General features: G+C 41.6%; 2 protein-coding genes across 6 annotated transcripts; one reads left to right on the top strand and one right to left on the bottom strand.

Annotated features, from left to right (window-relative positions):
* Positions 1–39: 39 nt before the first annotated feature.
* zfr2 (zinc finger RNA binding protein 2) lies at positions 40–13,368 on the bottom strand. Of its 3 annotated transcripts, none has more exons than XM_088393621.1 (20): positions 13,350–13,368; positions 9,344–9,442; positions 8,361–8,625; positions 8,129–8,246; positions 7,722–7,940; positions 7,162–7,511; positions 6,768–6,956; positions 6,479–6,704; positions 6,235–6,389; positions 6,028–6,147; positions 5,816–5,952; positions 5,601–5,745; positions 5,330–5,526; positions 5,013–5,181; positions 4,118–4,292; positions 1,766–1,854; positions 1,579–1,674; positions 1,315–1,426; positions 1,112–1,209; positions 40–1,034 (listed from the first exon to the last, which is right to left on the bottom strand). In XM_088393621.1, exons 2-20 carry the CDS (start codon positions 9,430–9,432, stop codon positions 855–857), a joined length of 3,129 nt encoding a protein of 1,042 aa, XP_088249747.1. In that variant the 5' UTR covers positions 9,433–9,442; positions 13,350–13,368; the 3' UTR covers positions 40–854. The 3 variants fall into 3 exon arrangements, with proteins under 3 accessions (XP_088249747.1, XP_088249749.1, XP_088249750.1); XM_088393623.1 differs by having other exon boundaries at positions 5,601–5,727; XM_088393624.1 differs by lacking the exon at positions 13,350–13,368 and adding an exon at positions 11,774–11,862.
* On the top strand, positions 9,917–17,089 carry atcaya (ATCAY kinesin light chain interacting caytaxin a). 3 transcript variants are annotated; one of them, XM_088393627.1, is made up of 13 exons: positions 9,917–10,498; positions 11,296–11,395; positions 13,342–13,400; positions 13,475–13,723; positions 13,791–13,964; positions 14,028–14,130; positions 14,217–14,348; positions 14,522–14,608; positions 14,699–14,797; positions 14,889–14,924; positions 14,987–15,049; positions 15,128–15,188; positions 15,698–17,089. In XM_088393627.1, the coding sequence occupies exons 2-12, from the start codon at positions 11,319–11,321 to the stop codon at positions 15,159–15,161; spliced, it is 1,113 nt and encodes a 370-aa protein (XP_088249753.1). In that variant the 5' UTR covers positions 9,917–10,498; positions 11,296–11,318; the 3' UTR covers positions 15,162–15,188; positions 15,698–17,089. The 3 variants fall into 3 exon arrangements, with proteins under 3 accessions (XP_088249753.1, XP_088249754.1, XP_088249755.1); XM_088393628.1 differs by having other exon boundaries at positions 15,683–17,089; XM_088393629.1 differs by lacking the exons at positions 9,917–10,498; positions 11,296–11,395 and adding an exon at positions 12,145–12,546.
* The last annotated feature ends 739 nt before the right edge of the window (positions 17,090–17,828 follow it).

Genomic DNA, 17,828 nt, shown 5'->3' with positions numbered 1-17,828 from the left:
TTGCTTAAATGTGTTTCTCCTGACATATGACGCAAATAGTCACATGGGATTTGGAGCTTCTACTCCACATCTTTTTTTTTTATTTACAATGGCATAAAACCATAGACAACACAAACTCAATTTAGATAACATGACTAAAATTATGGTCCAAAAAAAAAAAAACAGTAACATATTCCGTTCCAATAGAAGTGACGTATTCTCAAACTAAAAACAGTTGCACTTTAGACAAAACCACTCCGTGAGAACTTCTAAAGAAAAGTGTTGCGCAATCACCCCTTAGTTTCTTCCTCCAGTCTTCAGTGTCCTGCAGCCTGCACAGTCATGCAGGCACAAAAGCTCAAACCACAAAATTCAGTCATCTCTTCTGCTAACTTATTACTGATAATTGAGTAAAGTTCACTTCTTAGGCATTTCGTTGTCGCTTTGCGGACAACTGAGAGTGCAACATGGCAGTTCTCAAAGACAGTCTTCATCTGGATGTCCCACTGATTCGTTAGGTTCTATTTACCGGTTTCCCTTAAATATTTAATTTCCATGTTCATGTTTCCTCCAAATATTGTCTGGTTTTGTTTTTTAAAGGGGTTGGCAGCTGTGGTTTGTCAACTGTGACTCAACATTGCTGCAGTTAAAATGAAATGGAATGATACAATCAGTCACTCTATAGCTTTTTACTGTTCACACTCGTCTAACATCTCTATACATGGGTGCGTAATAATCATGAGGGGAAAAGGAGTCGCCATTTTTAGACAGTTTTTTTTCAAGAAGTCACCCTTTTCGACTCGATTTAGTTCTGTTTTTTTTTAAAATGGTGACATTTGAGCTGATACTAAACTGGCGAGCTGTCCTTCTGGATGTCAAGCACTCACGGCCTCTTCCTTCTTTTCCTTTTTGACTTCGCCTTCCCCCTCGCCTTCGCTCGTGTCGCTAACGTCCCGTAGGCGTTTACGGTTGCGAACGGCGGCCTTGGTCGCGAGCATGGAATCCATGCCAAGGACCTGGTGAATCTGACGGAAGGCAAGCAGCCGTAGCGCGTGCTGGAGTGAAGGAAACAAGGTCATCAGGATTGCTTGTCAATCATAAGCATCCTTGGGAGGACATTTTCATAGCTTACCTGTGCGCTGGCAGTTACGTCCTCCCTGTCTTGAAGCTCCATTCTCTCCAAGACATCTGTTGGATGTTTCTCGCAAGGGTCCAACAACCCTGACCCATCTGAGAAAAGGGGAGGAAACCAAATTAAAGACCCAACTGTTTAAAAAAATATATTTACATGGGGGCGTGAACAAAGAACCGGAGTATAGTAGGGGAACCCTGTACCTGGTAGCAGAATTCCCGTGGCCATGGACTCCAACACCCTGCGTAAGGCTTCTCCTGGGCTAAGCGGGCCTGTTGCACTGCTGATGACTTTCTCCACCAACAGCTCAATTGCCTAAAACAACAGGATTATAATTAATTAATTAATAAATGAATGAATGAATAAATAAATAAATATGGACCAGGAATGGAGATTATTACTCATCCACAAAAAGCAAGCTAATCTTTATTAACTTTACTTTTTTTTTTACATAGAAACCTACTTACCCAGCTTGGAACCTTCCCCCAGACGGGCACCCGCTGACATAAATCTCTTAAGACTCGAATGACGATGACACAGGACTGCAGTCCATTGGCACGAGCCTTCAGTGGAAGCATTCATAGAGATGAGCTAATTACATCCACAAAACTGATAGAGTAGAAATGCCACTTAAGATGCATGCAAAACTTTTACCTGAAACCATTTGGCATGACGAAGTGCGGCCAAGTGTTCTAAACATGTTTTCTTATTCAGAGGATCGGGTGGGTCATTCTCAGCATCATCTGACAGAGAAAATAAAAACACTCGATGATTGCAATAAATATACCGCAAGCAGTAGGTGTTTTGTTGATAAATCAAATGTGTAGTGGAAGCATTTATCACGCATGACCCGATTGTCTTTCCGCTCCTTTAAAATGTGCTTACTTCATTTAGTTAGTGAGAGAGAAACAGAAGGTGGGTCAGAAAGTATAAAAGTCAAAGAAGAAGCTATACTGTCTTGTGCTTTTTTTCTGGGTGAGAGAAAGAAAAGAACAACAAAAAGGTACATGCAAACAAACAAACAAACAAACAAACAAACAAACAAACAAACAAACAAACAAACAAACAAACAAACAAACAAACAAACTTCAACATTTCTGGAGAAAATTCTGGGAAACTTTGAAGGACCAATGTGAAGGATTTAGTGACATCTAGTGGTCAAAATGAAGATCACATTGAAAGGAATTACTATTATTTGCTTGGCCTTCTTTAGATAAAGGAGAGGGAGGGCGAAATATTTGGCAAAGATCTCAGTATGATGCACAATAGATTCTAATAAAGATAATGACTGAAGGTGACAAAATTGATGACATTTCATGGATTGGATGTCAGTTGATTCGATTAAGAATATTGCCAGAATTGTTTCCCCTCATGTCCGACACATTGGTTCTTTAAATGGGACTTAGGCACGATTCATATTGTCGTCAGCCCAGTACAGCACATCGTGAAAGCGTTTATCAAAAATTAGATGCACTTTTGACATTTCAATTTTTTTGTGTCATTTCATATGATGCAGACAAACTTTTTCTGCCTCTGAAAAATGACACAATTGAAACGTGCACTTTAATCGTCCTTAGAACTTGAAAAGTGCGTTTGTAGATAGCGGTGTCTCCCGATTATTCATCTCCAGACAATTTTAAAACAAAGGCACAGATGTCATGAAAAATTGGTGTCACGCCTCGTACAGCGTTTGATCTTCCTGTGCCTTCCCTGCTTTTTATAAAGAAAGTTACATGAGCGAGGATGCTTTCATCCATTCATGCCTTTATGCGAGACGAAACAAAAATATTGGGGAAATCAATGGACACAATTAGTAATAATAAAATAGTCGGTTGTAAGAAAAGAAGAACATGCTAAGTGTTTGGTGAGTAGGAAGGATATGATGAATAGAGCTTGAAGACAAATAGAAGCCACCTTTTCTTTTTTCCAAAAAAAAGTGTAATCTACGCCACCAATGTGTATTGCTGCTCCACAAAGCTCATTAAATATGAGCCACTTTCATTTCCCCATGCTACGACTAGGTCAGCCGATAAACAATTACCTGTACCTGATCAGCAACAGAAAATGGATGATGGCAAGCCATAGAAAACATCACCACCATGCTTTCTCAATGAGAAACAAGCAAAGTAATGCTGAGTATTTGGAGCAGGAATGTTTGCACCACCGTCATTTTGGGATTCATAACAATGCCCGATGGGAGGGGCAGCAAAGGTAGAGGCTTTCTTTACTGATGTCCAAATGTGGTGATTGAAAGAATTCAGATAATTGTGAGGAAAACACTCAAGCTCCTTTTGGCTCAGAACGCAACATTATGACAGCTGGAGGAAAACAATGAAAAAGTCACCTCAATAAAGCTCGTCTCACGGTTAAAACGCAGTAATGCCACCGAACTAGAAATACTGCTCACAATGGACAGAAATATTTGGCCACGGACATCCAATTAATATGATTTTGTCATTTCGTCACATTTTGAAGTGCGAGTGGGTATTTTGTCTCTTTTTGAACTCACATCTCTGGTCTGTAATGTAATTGACTGAAAGGCCTGAATTCAAAGCGTGGCCCAATACTTTTGTCAATCTCAGAGTTCATACTCTTCTCCCCCTCCCCAACTATTTCTGAACAGTGATCCTCAATCCAGTCGGTTTCTTGATCTTGTGTATCCGGGTGCTCGGATCACAAAACATACACCCTCGTGGCACAGAAAGGTCGGAGAGCCCGGCTTTTGAGTCTCGTGATGTGGAAATTAAACAAAACATTTGGGAGGGGCTTAGTGTGGCTGTAAGGGGGGGAAAAAAAGGAGGAAATATAAAATATTGGGACAAATTAGTATGGGGGTTCTTTCTGTTTTAGGGTTTCCGAGTTAAAACAAAAGTAAATCACATCCAATCCAGCTCAAATTTGGGGCCGACTAGTGGGTGCAAAAGTGGGCGGGGCATATACTGTAAGTGTATTAGACACAGCGCCAACATGTGCTTCTCCGCTACTGAAAGCTTTGGCTTCTCTAACCTTTCTCAGCCGCTTTTCCTCCTGCCTGCATGTCCTTCTCGGCAGCAGGGTCGTCCCTCATGAGCGGCGAGGTGAGAGAAACGGTCACCTGCATTATGGGCTCCTTGCTCGATAATATGACGACGCTGGCCTCCTCTGGGTGAGCCTGCACCTCATACTGATCTTCAGAAAATGTCTGCCGGTTCAAAGGACACTTAGAATTACTCACTACAGAGGAGGTGGGGTAAATATGTGGGGGGCAATGCGCCTTATAAGGCAAAAGTAGGGGGCAATTAATATTATTATTTTTTCAAGACTACTGCAAATACAGTTCTGTTGACAATATAGTTGAAAAATAATATTTAGGGGAGGGACGTGAACACTTTATGCAACCCCATCTCTTGCTCTGTAGGATTCAGGTGTCATAACCAGGCAGTGCATCTAAAGATCAGTGGATTAAACATTACACATACAGTATGACGGGGAATCTTTTTAATATTCAAGTCGGCGTTTCCCCACTTTCTGTCTCCTGACGGACATTCAGACAGAATCTGGGTTTCTCTCTTAAGCCAAGAGGTGGCTCAATTTAGAGATTCGTATAAAGTCTATACATTTCGTTACTTGATGTGAGAGATAAATACCACTCTGGGATAAGAGAGGAACCCATTCTGAAAGAAGCAGGACAGTAAACAAAGCTTATTTTTGACGATCTCGCTGCTTTGGCACAATGTTGATGACAAAACCTGAAAAATATAATGCTATAATTATTTTGAAATGCTAAGGCACCTGACAACAGAAAAAAAACGTCCTCCTGCGAAAATGAAGGCTAGGGTGAACATTTTCTCCTTTATGTCAGGATCCATGTTCAGAGGTGTCACACATGAAGTACGGTGATACATGCGTGCCATTTTCTTACCGCTAGTTCCTTGGGCAACTGCTTGGCAATGTTCTTGAGTAAAGAGACGGTGGGTTTTTTAGAAGTGAGCAGGATGAGTTGAACGTTCGTGTCGCCCCGAAGTAGTAAGCCTTTGGCGAGGATGCCCACCCGCATCACACCTCTTAAGAGCCGGGCCGCGCTCGCAGTGCTGTCCAGAGAAGGACAAAGGCAAAACCTCATTAGACTGAAAGTCATTTGGATTTCTGCAATTTTGTAGACTTATTTTGTTGACATAATATTCACTTCAATACCATCAGCGTGGACCCCATAACCTGAAATTGTGTCCACATTCATACCTTTTCAAGTCCCCGCTCTCAGTATCATCAGTCGTGCTGTTCTTCTCAAGCAAATTGTCTGATACCAACTTCAGGGCTCGCTCAGAGTGGGAGACGATCCTCTGAACAGCCTGCAGCTCTTCCTCCCCCGGGTAAATGGTGGCATGTTTGGCCATCACAAGGCGGTCGTCAGGTGAGTCGGGCCGCCGCACGCACGACTTACACGACGGGGCGAAAATAAAGGTTATCGATCTGGCGAAGTGAAAGAAAGAGTTGCAATAATAAAACTCACCAGCAGTGGGGGCACTGGCATACCAGGGTGGCTCATGAGTGGTGGGGGAGCCATCCTGCGTCTCTGCTCCCCCCAGTACATTTGCTCATCCTCCATTCTTCTCCAGTACATGTCCTCCTCATATCGCCTACACAAGCGGGGAGGACTGTGAGCGAAAAACATGACACAGATCTCAATATTCCCACTCACAGACTAATTTGAAGAACCATCCTAACCTCCTCTCCATGTGCCAGTGCTGCTCATCATCTTGATGTCTCATCAGCGTCTTCTCCTTCTTCAGTTTGCTCTCCTGCAGCTTTCTGGTTCGGTTACTAGGTTTGATCTCCACTGGGAGCTCCGGGTTCACTTTCCGCTGTGGAAAGAGAGCAAAAAGACCATTAAAGAATGTAAGGAATTATTTTTAAAATGCAACTCGTAACTTTGCTACCTTGTACTGCAGTCTGTGCCTTCTTCCCTTCAAGTGCATGTCTTTAGCATTTGGGTCATTGAAGCTGCACTCGCATAACTTACAGTGGAAGCGAATTACTTTGCCATCACCGTTAAGCACCTGAAAAACATATTGATAGTTAATTGCTGCAGAAAAAACCCCAGCAACCATTTACAAGCAAAGATTACAGTGATTTCCCCCACTTACCTTCTCCACATAGTCATGGCCAATTGGCTGGATGTCCCCCTGGCCCACAGCCTTGATGCAATCCTCCTCTGGCACTTGTTTCATGCTCTGCTCTACTTTTGCTGCTGTCGCCACAGGGGGCGCTGCAGTTGCAGGAGCACTGGCTGGTTTACTGGCTGTAAAGATGGAATGATGGAATTTGACCATAAGAGCAACCGAAAAGAACACAGACTTATAATAAATGCCAAATGGCGTCACAACTTACAAGTGAAAACTGTTTTGGATAGAACTGGTTTCTTGACTGCTGATGCTGTTTTAGCGGCAGTGTTTACAGCTTGTTTGGGTGCAGCGCTCGTAGTTGAAGTGCTTGTGACAGAGGCCACGTCAGCGGTGGAGGCAGCCGTCGATGTTGTTACGACTGCTGCAGGGTTCACCAACACAGGCTCAGTGGAGGGGATTGGCTTGCCGAGCTTAGTGTGCAGTTTTACCACCTTTACAAAGACAGAATTAGAACAAAACAACAAGTACTCAAAGAATTGTAAAGCTGCACCAACCTTCTGGTGTTTGGAGCCACGGATGTGTGCAGCGTAGGCATCCACCCCATTGCAGGAGACGTCACACAACTCGCATCGTAAATGAGTCCGGACTCCTCTGGGCCCATTGCAGGCTGCTGTCTGACCGCCAGTTTTCAGAGCAGCTTCTTTTTTCTTATGTTTCTGGCCCTCCAGGTGCTCCCGGTATGTCTGATTCAATAAGATCAGGAGGTTGGGGTGGAAAAAAAAAAGAAAAAAGCACAAGACCAATGAAAATAAAAAAATGCAGTGAATCCCTACCCCCAAAAAATCTGCGATATAGAAAGACTGTATAAAATAAGATAAAATTGTTTTACCGCTCCCATGCATTTAAACGTACATGCATTAAAAAAAAAGTGGCATTTGAATATCTCACCTGAGGACCTGCACAGCTTATTTTACAAATGTCACAGTAATGAAGCTGGGGCTGCTTGGGAGGGCCTCTGGGCCTCTGCAGCTTGTTCTGTTGAAATGTGGGCTTTTTGTAGGCGCTCCCCACAGAGCTGGTCGCCATGTTGCTGCCAGGATTGCTCCAGGAAGCGCTTGTCAGTTGCTTGGATGGCTGCGGTTTTGGAGGCTGGCGGGGTGGGGGCGGAGGCGGCGGCGGCGGCTGCTGCTGCTGCTGCGGCTGCTGAGGTTGGGACAAAGTCTGCTGGGCCGACTGATAATAAGAGGTGGCGGATGAGCAGGTGTAGCCAGTTGAGTCATAGCTAGGGTAGCTGAGGCCTGAGGGTAAGCAAGAAGCACAAGAATGAATTTTAGAAGGCACTAAATGAACATTTACTTCACCAGAAGCTTAAACTGAACCTGGAGAAAGCCTGACATAGAAAGTGAGTTGCCAATCACATTTGCCAAAATCTTCTTTTTTGCAGATTAAAAATTAAGAAATAATCAGTCATGTTTTCATTTTAACCTTCAATGAGGGTCGTTTCTTACCTGAGTAGGAGGCGACTGAAGTGGGCGAACTAAAGGTGGAGCCGAGGGTGTAGGACGAAATCGGTGTTTGCGGTTGCTGTGCGCTGCTGGACACCGGGTAGATGTTGTAGCTGGTGGATACTGAGCTGCTTGGCGTCAGCGTTGTTACCTGCCTCTGGGGAGGAGGCGGGTGGCTGTACACAGTGGTGGGGGCTGGAGTATAAGCGCTCTTCACTCCGACTGAAAGAGCAAAGGGGGCAGTGAGAAGGGCGGTGGGACATCGGATACGCCCAGTGGATCTTCCGGGACTTCCTGTCAAAATTTTGACCACCGCGTATCATGTGACTTAAAATTGCATTAACAAGAGTGTGAATATGAACATTTCAAAAAATTTAAGTGAGCTTCTTACAAGTGCATAAATGTCTCACCGGTCTGGTAGTAATTGTCAGTTGCACCGCTCTGGGCTGAAACAATACTTGTCTGGTAGTACTGTTTATTGTCATAGGTGGTCACAACAGCAGGGCGGGCATAGTTGTAGTTGTTTTGCTGGAAATAAGATTTCAATATGAAAGTTAATGACATAAGATTTACCATCTGTCAAAATATAACTACCTAAACCTTAAAGGACAGACACAAAGCAATGCAGGAAACAGCACTTACCGTGTTGGCGTAAACCTGATACGTTTGTGGCGTGGTGGTGGGAATCGGGGCTGCAGGGGCTACCGGGGGGGCCGGTGGCCTGTAGGTGTAATCCGGAAGGGGCTGTTGGGTCTGATAGCCTGTGTAGGGAGCGCTGACGACAGGCTGGGCTGCCTGCACTGTGGCCGGCGCGTAAGAGGCGGTGACGGCATGAAGCACAGCGGGAGCCTGCTGGACGCTGTAGGTGACCGTCGAGGGATGCGAGTATACCGGGGGAGGCTGGGTACTAAGAGAAACACATGGGTCAGGACTTTGCAGTATTTATTCAGTCCTCCATCCATCCATTTTCTAGTTCCTCAGTACGTTTGAATGGCCCGTTGAGAAAAGTGGGGAAAATCAAGTAGACACTTTAAAGTGGAAGGTAATTGAACTATAATCAGAACACATTTCAACAAATCGTCTTCATTGTAATTAATGGCTTTAATAAAAAATGTAAAGCAGGCACAGTCATCAGGGAAGAGCTCATAATGGATCCTGCAAACCTCATCTATTGTTGGAACATTACATGGCTGACTGAGCCGCACTGACCTCAAATTAATTACTTTCATCAGCATTTACGTGGTCAAACACAAAGAACAGAAATCCACAGCTGCCGTGTCGTTATCGTGTTCATTATTACTCCAACAGTGTTTTAACTCTCCGGTGAAGTCAAGTCTCACCAATTTAGCCACTAATTAGCTTCTTTCCCGTCAGCAAGTGACTTTATCGGATTGACATTTTGGATTGTTTTCAATGTGACATTTAATCAAGTCAGCATGCTTGATGGTAGGCAAGCAGCCACATGAACTCGGCTAGCCCTACGCAGCTTAGCTTAGCAGCTGAAGATAGCTTGTGTCAGCAGAGCGGCGCAAGTGGAAACTTCAACAAACAACTCGAATCACGACGACGACCTGTTATAATAACTCCAATATTAGTTTCACGCGACCTTGCATCATTTGAATTACCTGTACTGGGGACCGGTTGCATGCGTAAAGCCAAAATAATTGCTAGCAGCCATCTTGGCTTCTCCGGTACAGTACAGTGTGCCAGTCATCAAAGAGTCACTGAAACACAGAACACAAGATAGTTCCCCCTCTGACTGCAGTTGAACGTAACACCGAAACGACAACGTTATTTCTGCCTGCAAATATTAAGTATAATACAAATAATAAAAATATTCCATATTATACTATACGAACGTGATACCATATTCTTGTGACAATATACTGTAAAATTAATAATATTTAGAAAAAAATCCATATCAATGGTGCGGCGGAAAGCAACGTGGGTTCAGTAACCTGAAGTTGATAGTGTGAGTAAATAGTTGTCCGTCTCTATATGTTCCTTACACCCAAGGTTAGGGGGTTAAAGTTGAGGATGGACGGACTTCACAGTCAGATGCAATCGGTCCAGAAGTGACCTGATTGGCTGAGTACCTTTGAAGCAAAAATCTTGAATAATGGATGCATGTAGAGGGGATTTGAGAGATGGGGCGGTGGGTGTGAAAGAGACATGGGTGGGAGGGGAGAAAAGGGATGCTGTTGCCAGGGAACACTGGCTACACCGAGAACCACTGACATCAGCCGCAGGATTATTCCAGGAATCATCAGTACTTCGTTTCCCCAAGTTGCAGCAGGATTAAAAAAAGATTTTCCCATTGAGGAATCCAGATAGGCAATAAAAACCGGATTAGGAAAAAGGGACTGTATGGGAGAAGTGATGATGATGCTACAGCCGATGCGCTCTGACTGAAGAAATTCGGTGCGGACATCAGGGCTAGGAGACAGCCTGTCAGCTTGCTCTTCACGGCCAGTCTTTTCCCAACAAAGGTGGACAGAGGCGAAGGAAAGGAAACGAGGAGGGTGGGGGTTCCAGCACAGAGGTGCCCCCTGTCCTCAAGCACCTGCTGCTGGCTAGCGACTGACATTGAGGACACTATCTGTGTGTCTGTGCGTGAGTGTATGTATGCATGTGAAGTAGGGGAGGAGAAGACATATGCATTTGTGTCAGTTTGGAGGGTCAACACAATTTCTTTGCTCCTGTGAGTGAGGAGAAGAAGGAGAAATACAGCACACAGATAGACCATCTGAAGAATTTGAGGGAGATCGCCATCATCTCATGTGAGTACAGTCATTGACATCATTCCAGATGCTGAGCTGACATCAAATGAAATCCAACTATTCTGGGTCACCCTTGAAATGCAATAAGGCCATCTTGCTGTTTATGATTATAATGTGCAGTTTTCAGCACAACATTTGAGTTGAATTTCTATTTCTATCTATTGCATGCCCTTTGCTCCATGCAGACATCCTTAAAATGTTGTTTGCTAACCTTGACTGTATCAAAAACACAATGTGTTCTTTGCTGAGATTCTAACCTCGAATCATTTCATTTATTGTTGTGATTTTAGTTTGCAGCTTTGGGAGGTATTGCTATTTTGGTTACCTTACTTAGCAACGAAGCATACTTTATTACTCTATTACATTGTGCACGTATACCTAATATTTTGTCTCCAGATAATAAATACTACATAAATCTTAATCTTCACTCTCAAATCCAGCATCAACCATTTTTTTTTTAGGGGGTGTAATATTCTGCATTAATTCTTACTGCGAAAATGCATAAAACTGTTTGTGCACATCGTTCTCAAAAATAGCCTCTTGAGTTCCACCCAGGAGGAGGAATTTTATATAATATCAGACTTGATCCACAAAAATAGGCTTCATCACATGCCTCTCACATGATATCCAGTGTGCAGGGGTATGGAAGAACAGTGTGACCCATGGTGCTTTCAACCCCAAAACATCACCCTCAAGTGGTGCGTGGTTGGATTGAATCCAGTCCCGAAAAGAAAACTTTTTCCTTTTTCCATTTTTAACATTGAATCACAGTTTTTGTTTTGACAAATATGTGTCAGGCCCCTGCTCTCCTCGCTGAGGGATGGGCACCACAGAAGCGACCCTAAGAATGGACAACATGGAAGTGAAAGACGAGTGGCAAGATGAAGACTTCCCTAGGTGAGATAAAGCAGTTACTTTTGTACTGGTTAGAATCTTCTCACTTATTCTGTATGTAGACATTTGGACCCACGTTTGTTGACTCGCAGGCTACTTTTACACCAAGTGGTTCTAAACAATATGATACAATGAGCTTTGTTGTTATTCCAGCATGTTCTTAATGGCTATTAAATTATATCTATCAACATAAAAGGCAATGGCTTAAACTGAGAAGCATTTTCAACATATTTCCTTTGTCATGTATCGCTAAATAGCAATTCTACAACAAGCCCAATCTTAGTTTAAAAGAGACATCATTCAAGGTTTAAGCATGTGAATGAATGTGAGGAAACAATCACCAGCAAAAAAAGATCTGAAAATATCAAAACTGGGATTTACCTTTACGGCTTGACATCACATCTTCTGATCTTGTGTTGCAGTCAAGTTTACTCATTTCCAATATCAAGGGAAAAATATTAACCCTTTAGTAGACAAGAGACAAAACAAGCACTTTGAGAATATGTACGCAAGGAGAAAGTCCAAATCCAACCTGATGGCTGGTGGAGCTTGGCTCCTTTTCCTCCTTTCCCCATACAGCCGGCACCCCCAATGCTCCCTCCCCCCAACCACAGACATCTTGTTTTGTCATGCAAAAAACTGATAGCATATCAACGAGAGAGGAACAAGGTCTGCTTTCTCACTCTCACACCAAAACCTTCGATTATATGAGATTACAAGCAAGAGACAAATGTAAATAAATCACAACTCTTAATTGCGATGGAACACCTAATGTTGTGATCATACAAAAAATGTAAACCCGGTCTGACTGTGAAATGATGATGACACAGCGTGCTCCTCCTCCCTCCTCCCTCAACCAGAGAGCAGGTGCGGCACTCTCTTTGTGAATGGCGTGGGGAATGGTCATGTGATGCAGCGGCAGTCACCGATTCCAAAACACAATATCCCCGTTTGCTGAAATGGTGTCAGGTTTTTGCTGGTGAAGAAAAAGAGGAGGAGGAATATAAGCTGCAGCAGAAGCTCTGCTAACGTGGCCTCTGAGAGATGCTCTGGGTGAAACCAATGAAGGGAAGACAGGGGGATGAATAAGAATATTGAACAAGATAAAGACACGTGTATAGCCCAAATATTGGTTTGACCTCATTTTTTGTAAGGTAAGCTTTGCTTCATATTCATATTGGTGGCTGATAGATGTTTTTTTGTAAGTGAGGGTCCTTGAGGGAGAGACTCAGGTTGTTTATCTGTGACTCGGTGGGGGGTGCTGGTTATTTTCCTGCAGAAGGGATGATAAAGCATACGCAGGAATGCAGCAGCACTTGTGGAGACGTGCTAGGAGCACGTCAGCTGGGAAAACACACTGCAGTGTAGCTCCCTGTATCACTTGCACTTTGTGTTTGTCTTCATAATAAGCTTTGTGTGTACAAATGATGAAATGCTTCGCCTAGTTCTGCAAACTCACGGCACACAAACAAAGCATTTCTTGCCCTCACCCGCATTTTCTGTTCTCCTGTTTCCTCCTCTGCTCTGCCTCATGTTGCCTGGCAGCCTTGTAATCTTCATCTGTCTACGGAGAGGTGTTAATTGCCGTCCTGTTCTTTGTGCTGCCATTTTCAGTGTTAAAATAGATTAGTGGCAAAGCTATTGTTTTAAATGGCCCATTGGACATTATACTAATTGGAATCATCTTTTGTGTGATGCTTCTGGTGTGAGGTTATTATAGTGTTTTCTCAACAGTGTTGAACAGGATTTGCATACAGTATGACCTCACTGGCCACAACATTAGGTACATCGCCACAGTTTACTGAGAATTAATGCAATCAAAATCCCCGCCATTGCCAAGGTTTTAATGCTCAGTTTTATTCAACACTTTAATTTAATTTAATTTAATTTTATTTTATTTTATTTTATTACTCATTATTAACATGAATGATCTGTCATTTGTCACTCAGACTCTTACCCGAGTACGGAGACATGGACTCCTCTTGTGGCCTCACAGACAACAGAACCTGTAAGACAAATATCATTGAGGACCTCTTGATTTTTTGGAACGAAGTTGCATCATCTCCCCTCTTCACTTCTTAGCTCCTCCCAACTCCCTGAATGTGAGCCCACCTGGAGGTGGCGCTGGCGTGGCATCCTCGCGCCGTACACGGCGTACCTTGGTTGCCCCGGAGATGAATCTGTCCTTGGATAAAAGCGAGGGGTCTCTGCTGTCGGATGACTTTCTGGACACGCCTGACGACCTGGACATCAACGTGGACGACATGGATACGCCAGATGAGACGGACTCGCTGGAGTTCATCACCAATGGCAATGACCTGGAGTGGGAAGGTAAGAGGATTTCCTCTTTGGGTGGAGCCGTTAACAATAAATAATAAACATCACTGTGTCATTCCAGATGACACTCCAGTGGCCTCGGCCAAAGCAGGTTCAACTGGTGGTACGGGAGACTTAGACGAGGAGGGAAACCCCAACAATGGACGCCTGTGGAGGACGGTGATCATCGGAGAACAAGAGCACAGAATCGACATGCAGATCATCCGACCGTACCAAAAAGTCATCACCCATGGAGGTGAATCATCAACTTTGCGTTCAAAATATTTTTGTCGTCACAAAATCCATACTCTCTCCTCAGGTTATTTTGGGGAGGGCCTGAATGCTATCATCGTATTCTCTGCATGCTACCTGCCTGACAGCAGCATCCCAGAATACCATTACATCATGGAGAACCTCTTCCTGTGAGTCTACAGGGTTATTCAGTATTTATTTATCATAGTAATCGTCGCTAATCAATATAACGAGGTATCCTCTCTTATTCCTCCAGGTATGTGGTGAGCAGTCTGGAGATGCTGGTAGCTGAAGACTACCTGATCATCTACATGAACGGAGCCACACCCAGGAGTAAAATGCCTGGAATTAGCTGGCTCAAGAAATGCTACCAGATGATTGACAGAAGGTGGGGAAAAAAAAAAAGTTTCAGCATCCATTTTTTTTTTGTGGCTACAATGTAAAACCAAATTGCAAAGCAATATTTTTGGTACCTTGTTGAGCTACACAAAAGGGGCAAATGACTACGTATTATTGTTTATATTTTTTTTATGTCCGATTTTTTTTCTGTTTTGACGCCAGGTTGAGGAAGAATTTGAAGTCTCTGGTTATTGCTCATCCTACTTGGTTCATTCGCACTGTCCTGGCAATATCCAGGCCCTTTATCAGGTAAGACCCAGAAGTTAAATGTATACCAAACCATATACTTTATATTCCTTTATTGTATTGACTATATCATCCACTTGCTGCCATTTACAGTGTGAAGTTCATGAATAAGATCCAGTATGTTCACAGCCTGGATGAATTGGCCCTAATGGTCCCTATGGAGCACGTACATGTCCCAGAATGTGTTTTACAGTAAGTTCTGTTTGCCATATTGTAAGCAAACCTTTTTTTTTGTAATTGCTGAAAATTAACTAAAAGTATAAAACATTTGTATTCATTGCAGGTTTGATGAAGAGAGGATTAAAGCCCGCAGAGAAAGGTGAGTTTTAAATCATAATTTTGTGTCCCCCTATTACTTCAGCTCAGTTTTAATGTGTGTAGAATGGAACAAGAGCAAAAGCAGCAGGTGGAGCAAAAGGAACCGGTCAACAAAAAGTCAGAGAGGTACTGGTCCAAAGTGTTACTGAGGGCCAACAATTAACCATATTAAAATATCCTCACTGCATTTTTCTCTCTTTCCAGGCCAAAGTCAATGATTGTAGAGCAAGGATTATAAAAAGGGAAGACTTCGCCGATTAAATAGGTATGGCCAATCACACGCAATATAATAATATTCAATATACGTGTATCAGCTGTATCTATCTAAGAAAATATACTTTGCTCAAAACAATCAGTGTTACTAATTTAACTGAAACTGTGCTAGGAAGTGTTTCTAATATTTTGCATTTAAGGGGTTAAATAAGAATGCTGCAATGAGGTTCTACAGCAATCCAAACAAACAACAATAATACATGTTAAAGCATTATTATTCTCATTAAGAAATAATTTTTTTAAACTTTCAAAAATGTTGCATTGGATTAAATTGTGCATGTCAATCACGTGATTGTATAGGTATAGACGTCTATACTTGCGCTGAGTCAACAAATTTAATTATCTCACAATTTGTAATTCTGACATTAAGTGCCATCAGAGCGATATAATAAAAAAGTAAAATAAAATATAATAGAGCAAGGTTGTTCATTCATAATATGTGAGTGCAGTAAAATATTTCTTGGTTTGTTTTTAATTCACCTGCAGTTTCTTTTGCTGCAGTGTGCCACTTGGAGCATCAATCTATTCACGAAAGCTTCAAGGACGACACGCGCTTCTTTGTGGACTCATCATTTTTTCATCATGATACAGCAGCAAGTGCAACATCACATTTTTTTTCTCTCTCTTTTGATGAGAGGGTTCATTCACAAATTGAACATTTGTGCAAAGGAGTTTGTTGTTCCATGGACTTTACGCTTGCACTTTAATGTTGGAACAAAAGAAGGAATGTTTCTCATCCCGAAGCTATTTTCGATGTAAATACTGCACTAGAATGTTTTTGGTTTTGCTCCATGCTGTTATATCATAAAGCCTTTTCAAGCTTTTTAGTTTGAAAATTGTCATTGTCCATTATGCTAAAACCGACAAGGTTGTTCTCTCTGATCTCCATCTATACTTAAACCATGTGCCTCTGTCTCTTGAGTTTAAAATGCAGAAATATGAGAACTATTTGCACATGCTCATATCAAATTACTGCATTCCTATTTTGTAATTATTTCCTCCTTTTTGGCTTCAAATAACGACATAGAATGACACTCGGGCGAACCAATTTTGTTTTGAATTATCTTGCTAAGATATAAACAGATATCACTGAAAAGCGAACAATCTGGATTTGAAGACATTAATGAATTAGTGATTCCTTTCTTCTTTATAGCATGTTTATCATACAATAAGATTAAATGTAAAATATATGATTAGTTTAGGTATCACTTAGTTTTGTTGTATTTTGCATACTGTACATTTTGCACTACTTTTCAAAGCTACGTACACGTTTTGCACGGTTTTATTTTTCTAAACAAACTAAAGGATCCTCTTGCTAGAGTAGATTCTAAGAGGAATGCACATACACAAAAAGTAGACTTCATCATTTTATTTCAACCTGTTCAACATAATTCTATTTTGTCAGTTCAACAGTGACTATTTTTTCCCTTTTTCAAACATCTCATTTTATGGCGAGGCGTTGTTTTCTTTTTGCTCTCCCTCTCTCTTGTCTTCCATTGATGCAATAGTTATGCTAGTAGGACAACATTATTTTTCTATGAATGCCGCATTATTGCTCCATCACTTTCAAACATTTGGATTTTTTATTCATTTTGTTGAGTGCCTGATCTTGAACTCATTGATAAATATAACAAAATATGACAATTAGTCATATAGACTTGTCATATGTAGCAAAACTCTGTTATCTCTGTGGTGTGTAGACAAACACGAACTTTCCAAAATGATTTTTCTTTTGACCATAAAAGCACAATATACAGACAGACACTGGCTATTTTTTTTTTTTTTTTTGTATCTTGATTGCAATATGTGTTGTTTTTTGTTGTTCATAGTTGAATAAATACGTATATCTGCTTTGTGAATAGAACTGAATAAATAGTTCCTCCCTAAAATCTATTTGGTATTTTACTTCATTTTTTCAACATAACAAGTGAATTTTATTGAGTGACTATACCATGAAATAAGGTGTTACTAGGGAAAATTCGATTTGGGACTTCGAAATGAGTCTTTTCTTAGATAAGACGGAGGCCTGTGATATCACATGGTAACATGAGACACATATCACACACTTCTCTCCAGCATACTTATGAGGCAGACGCCCTCCAACAGCTGACCCTTGACCCTCATGAGTGTGACAGAATTCACACTCAGACACAGACACAAATAGAAACATGGTGTTCATAGGTGAGAGGTAAAAGCTAAAAGTGAAGAGAAATGTGTCAAATGTTATTCTTTGTCCTGTACTCCCTTTTATTTTTGCCTCTTTCTGTCAATTTTATAAAATATTTCAGAATTACCTATAGCAATTCTAAAGAATTTTTTTTTTTTTTTTTTACAAATTAAATGATTATACTATCCTCATTAGAGTGAGCTGCCATTTTATTTGCTTAAGGACTTAGTTGGCTTAGTAATATTGACAAGGAAAAACAAATACAATTTTTACCACATTTATCATCACCTGACTTTATAGGACACTTCATAAAATTACAATTCATGTAACAAGTATGTAAATATATAAAGACCTTCTAGTAATAAGATATTCAAGCTGATGTATAACTGGTCATGATAAAATAATTAAATTATTTTAATATTATTTGTAAGTGCTAATATTTTACTATATTTAATTTCGATTTAA

This window comes from Syngnathus floridae, chromosome 13, assembly GCF_059516105.1.
Source record: "Syngnathus floridae isolate MCC-2025c chromosome 13, RoL_Sflo_1.0, whole genome shotgun sequence".
Taxonomy (NCBI): Eukaryota; Metazoa; Chordata; class Actinopteri; order Syngnathiformes; family Syngnathidae; genus Syngnathus; species Syngnathus floridae.
The sequence above is the reverse complement of the archived record's forward strand: the minus strand, read 5'-3'. Positions and strand labels throughout refer to the sequence as shown.

Excerpts from the sequence above, each read along its gene's own strand:
- atcaya (XM_088393627.1), top strand. The coding sequence starts at position 11,319 with ATGGGCACCACAGAAGCGACCCTAAGAATGGACAACATGGAAGTGAAA. Across the intron at positions 14,131-14,216 it reads ATCATGGAGAACCTCTTCCT|GTATGTGGTGAGCAGTCTGG; the intron begins GTGAGTCTACAG and ends TTATTCCTCCAG. Across the intron at positions 15,050-15,127 it reads GTCAACAAAAAGTCAGAGAG|GCCAAAGTCAATGATTGTAG; the intron begins GTACTGGTCCAA and ends CTCTCTTTCCAG.
- zfr2 (XM_088393621.1), bottom strand. The coding sequence starts at position 9,432 with ATGACTGGCACACTGTACTGTACCGGAGAAGCCAAGATGGCTGCTAGC. Across the intron at positions 5,527-5,600 it reads TGCCAGTGCCCCCACTGCTG|TCGTGCGTGCGGCGGCCCGA; the intron begins GTGAGTTTTATT and ends CCGTCGTGTAAG. Across the intron at positions 1,427-1,578 it reads GGGGGAAGGTTCCAAGCTGG|GCAATTGAGCTGTTGGTGGA; the intron begins GTAAGTAGGTTT and ends CTGTTGTTTTAG.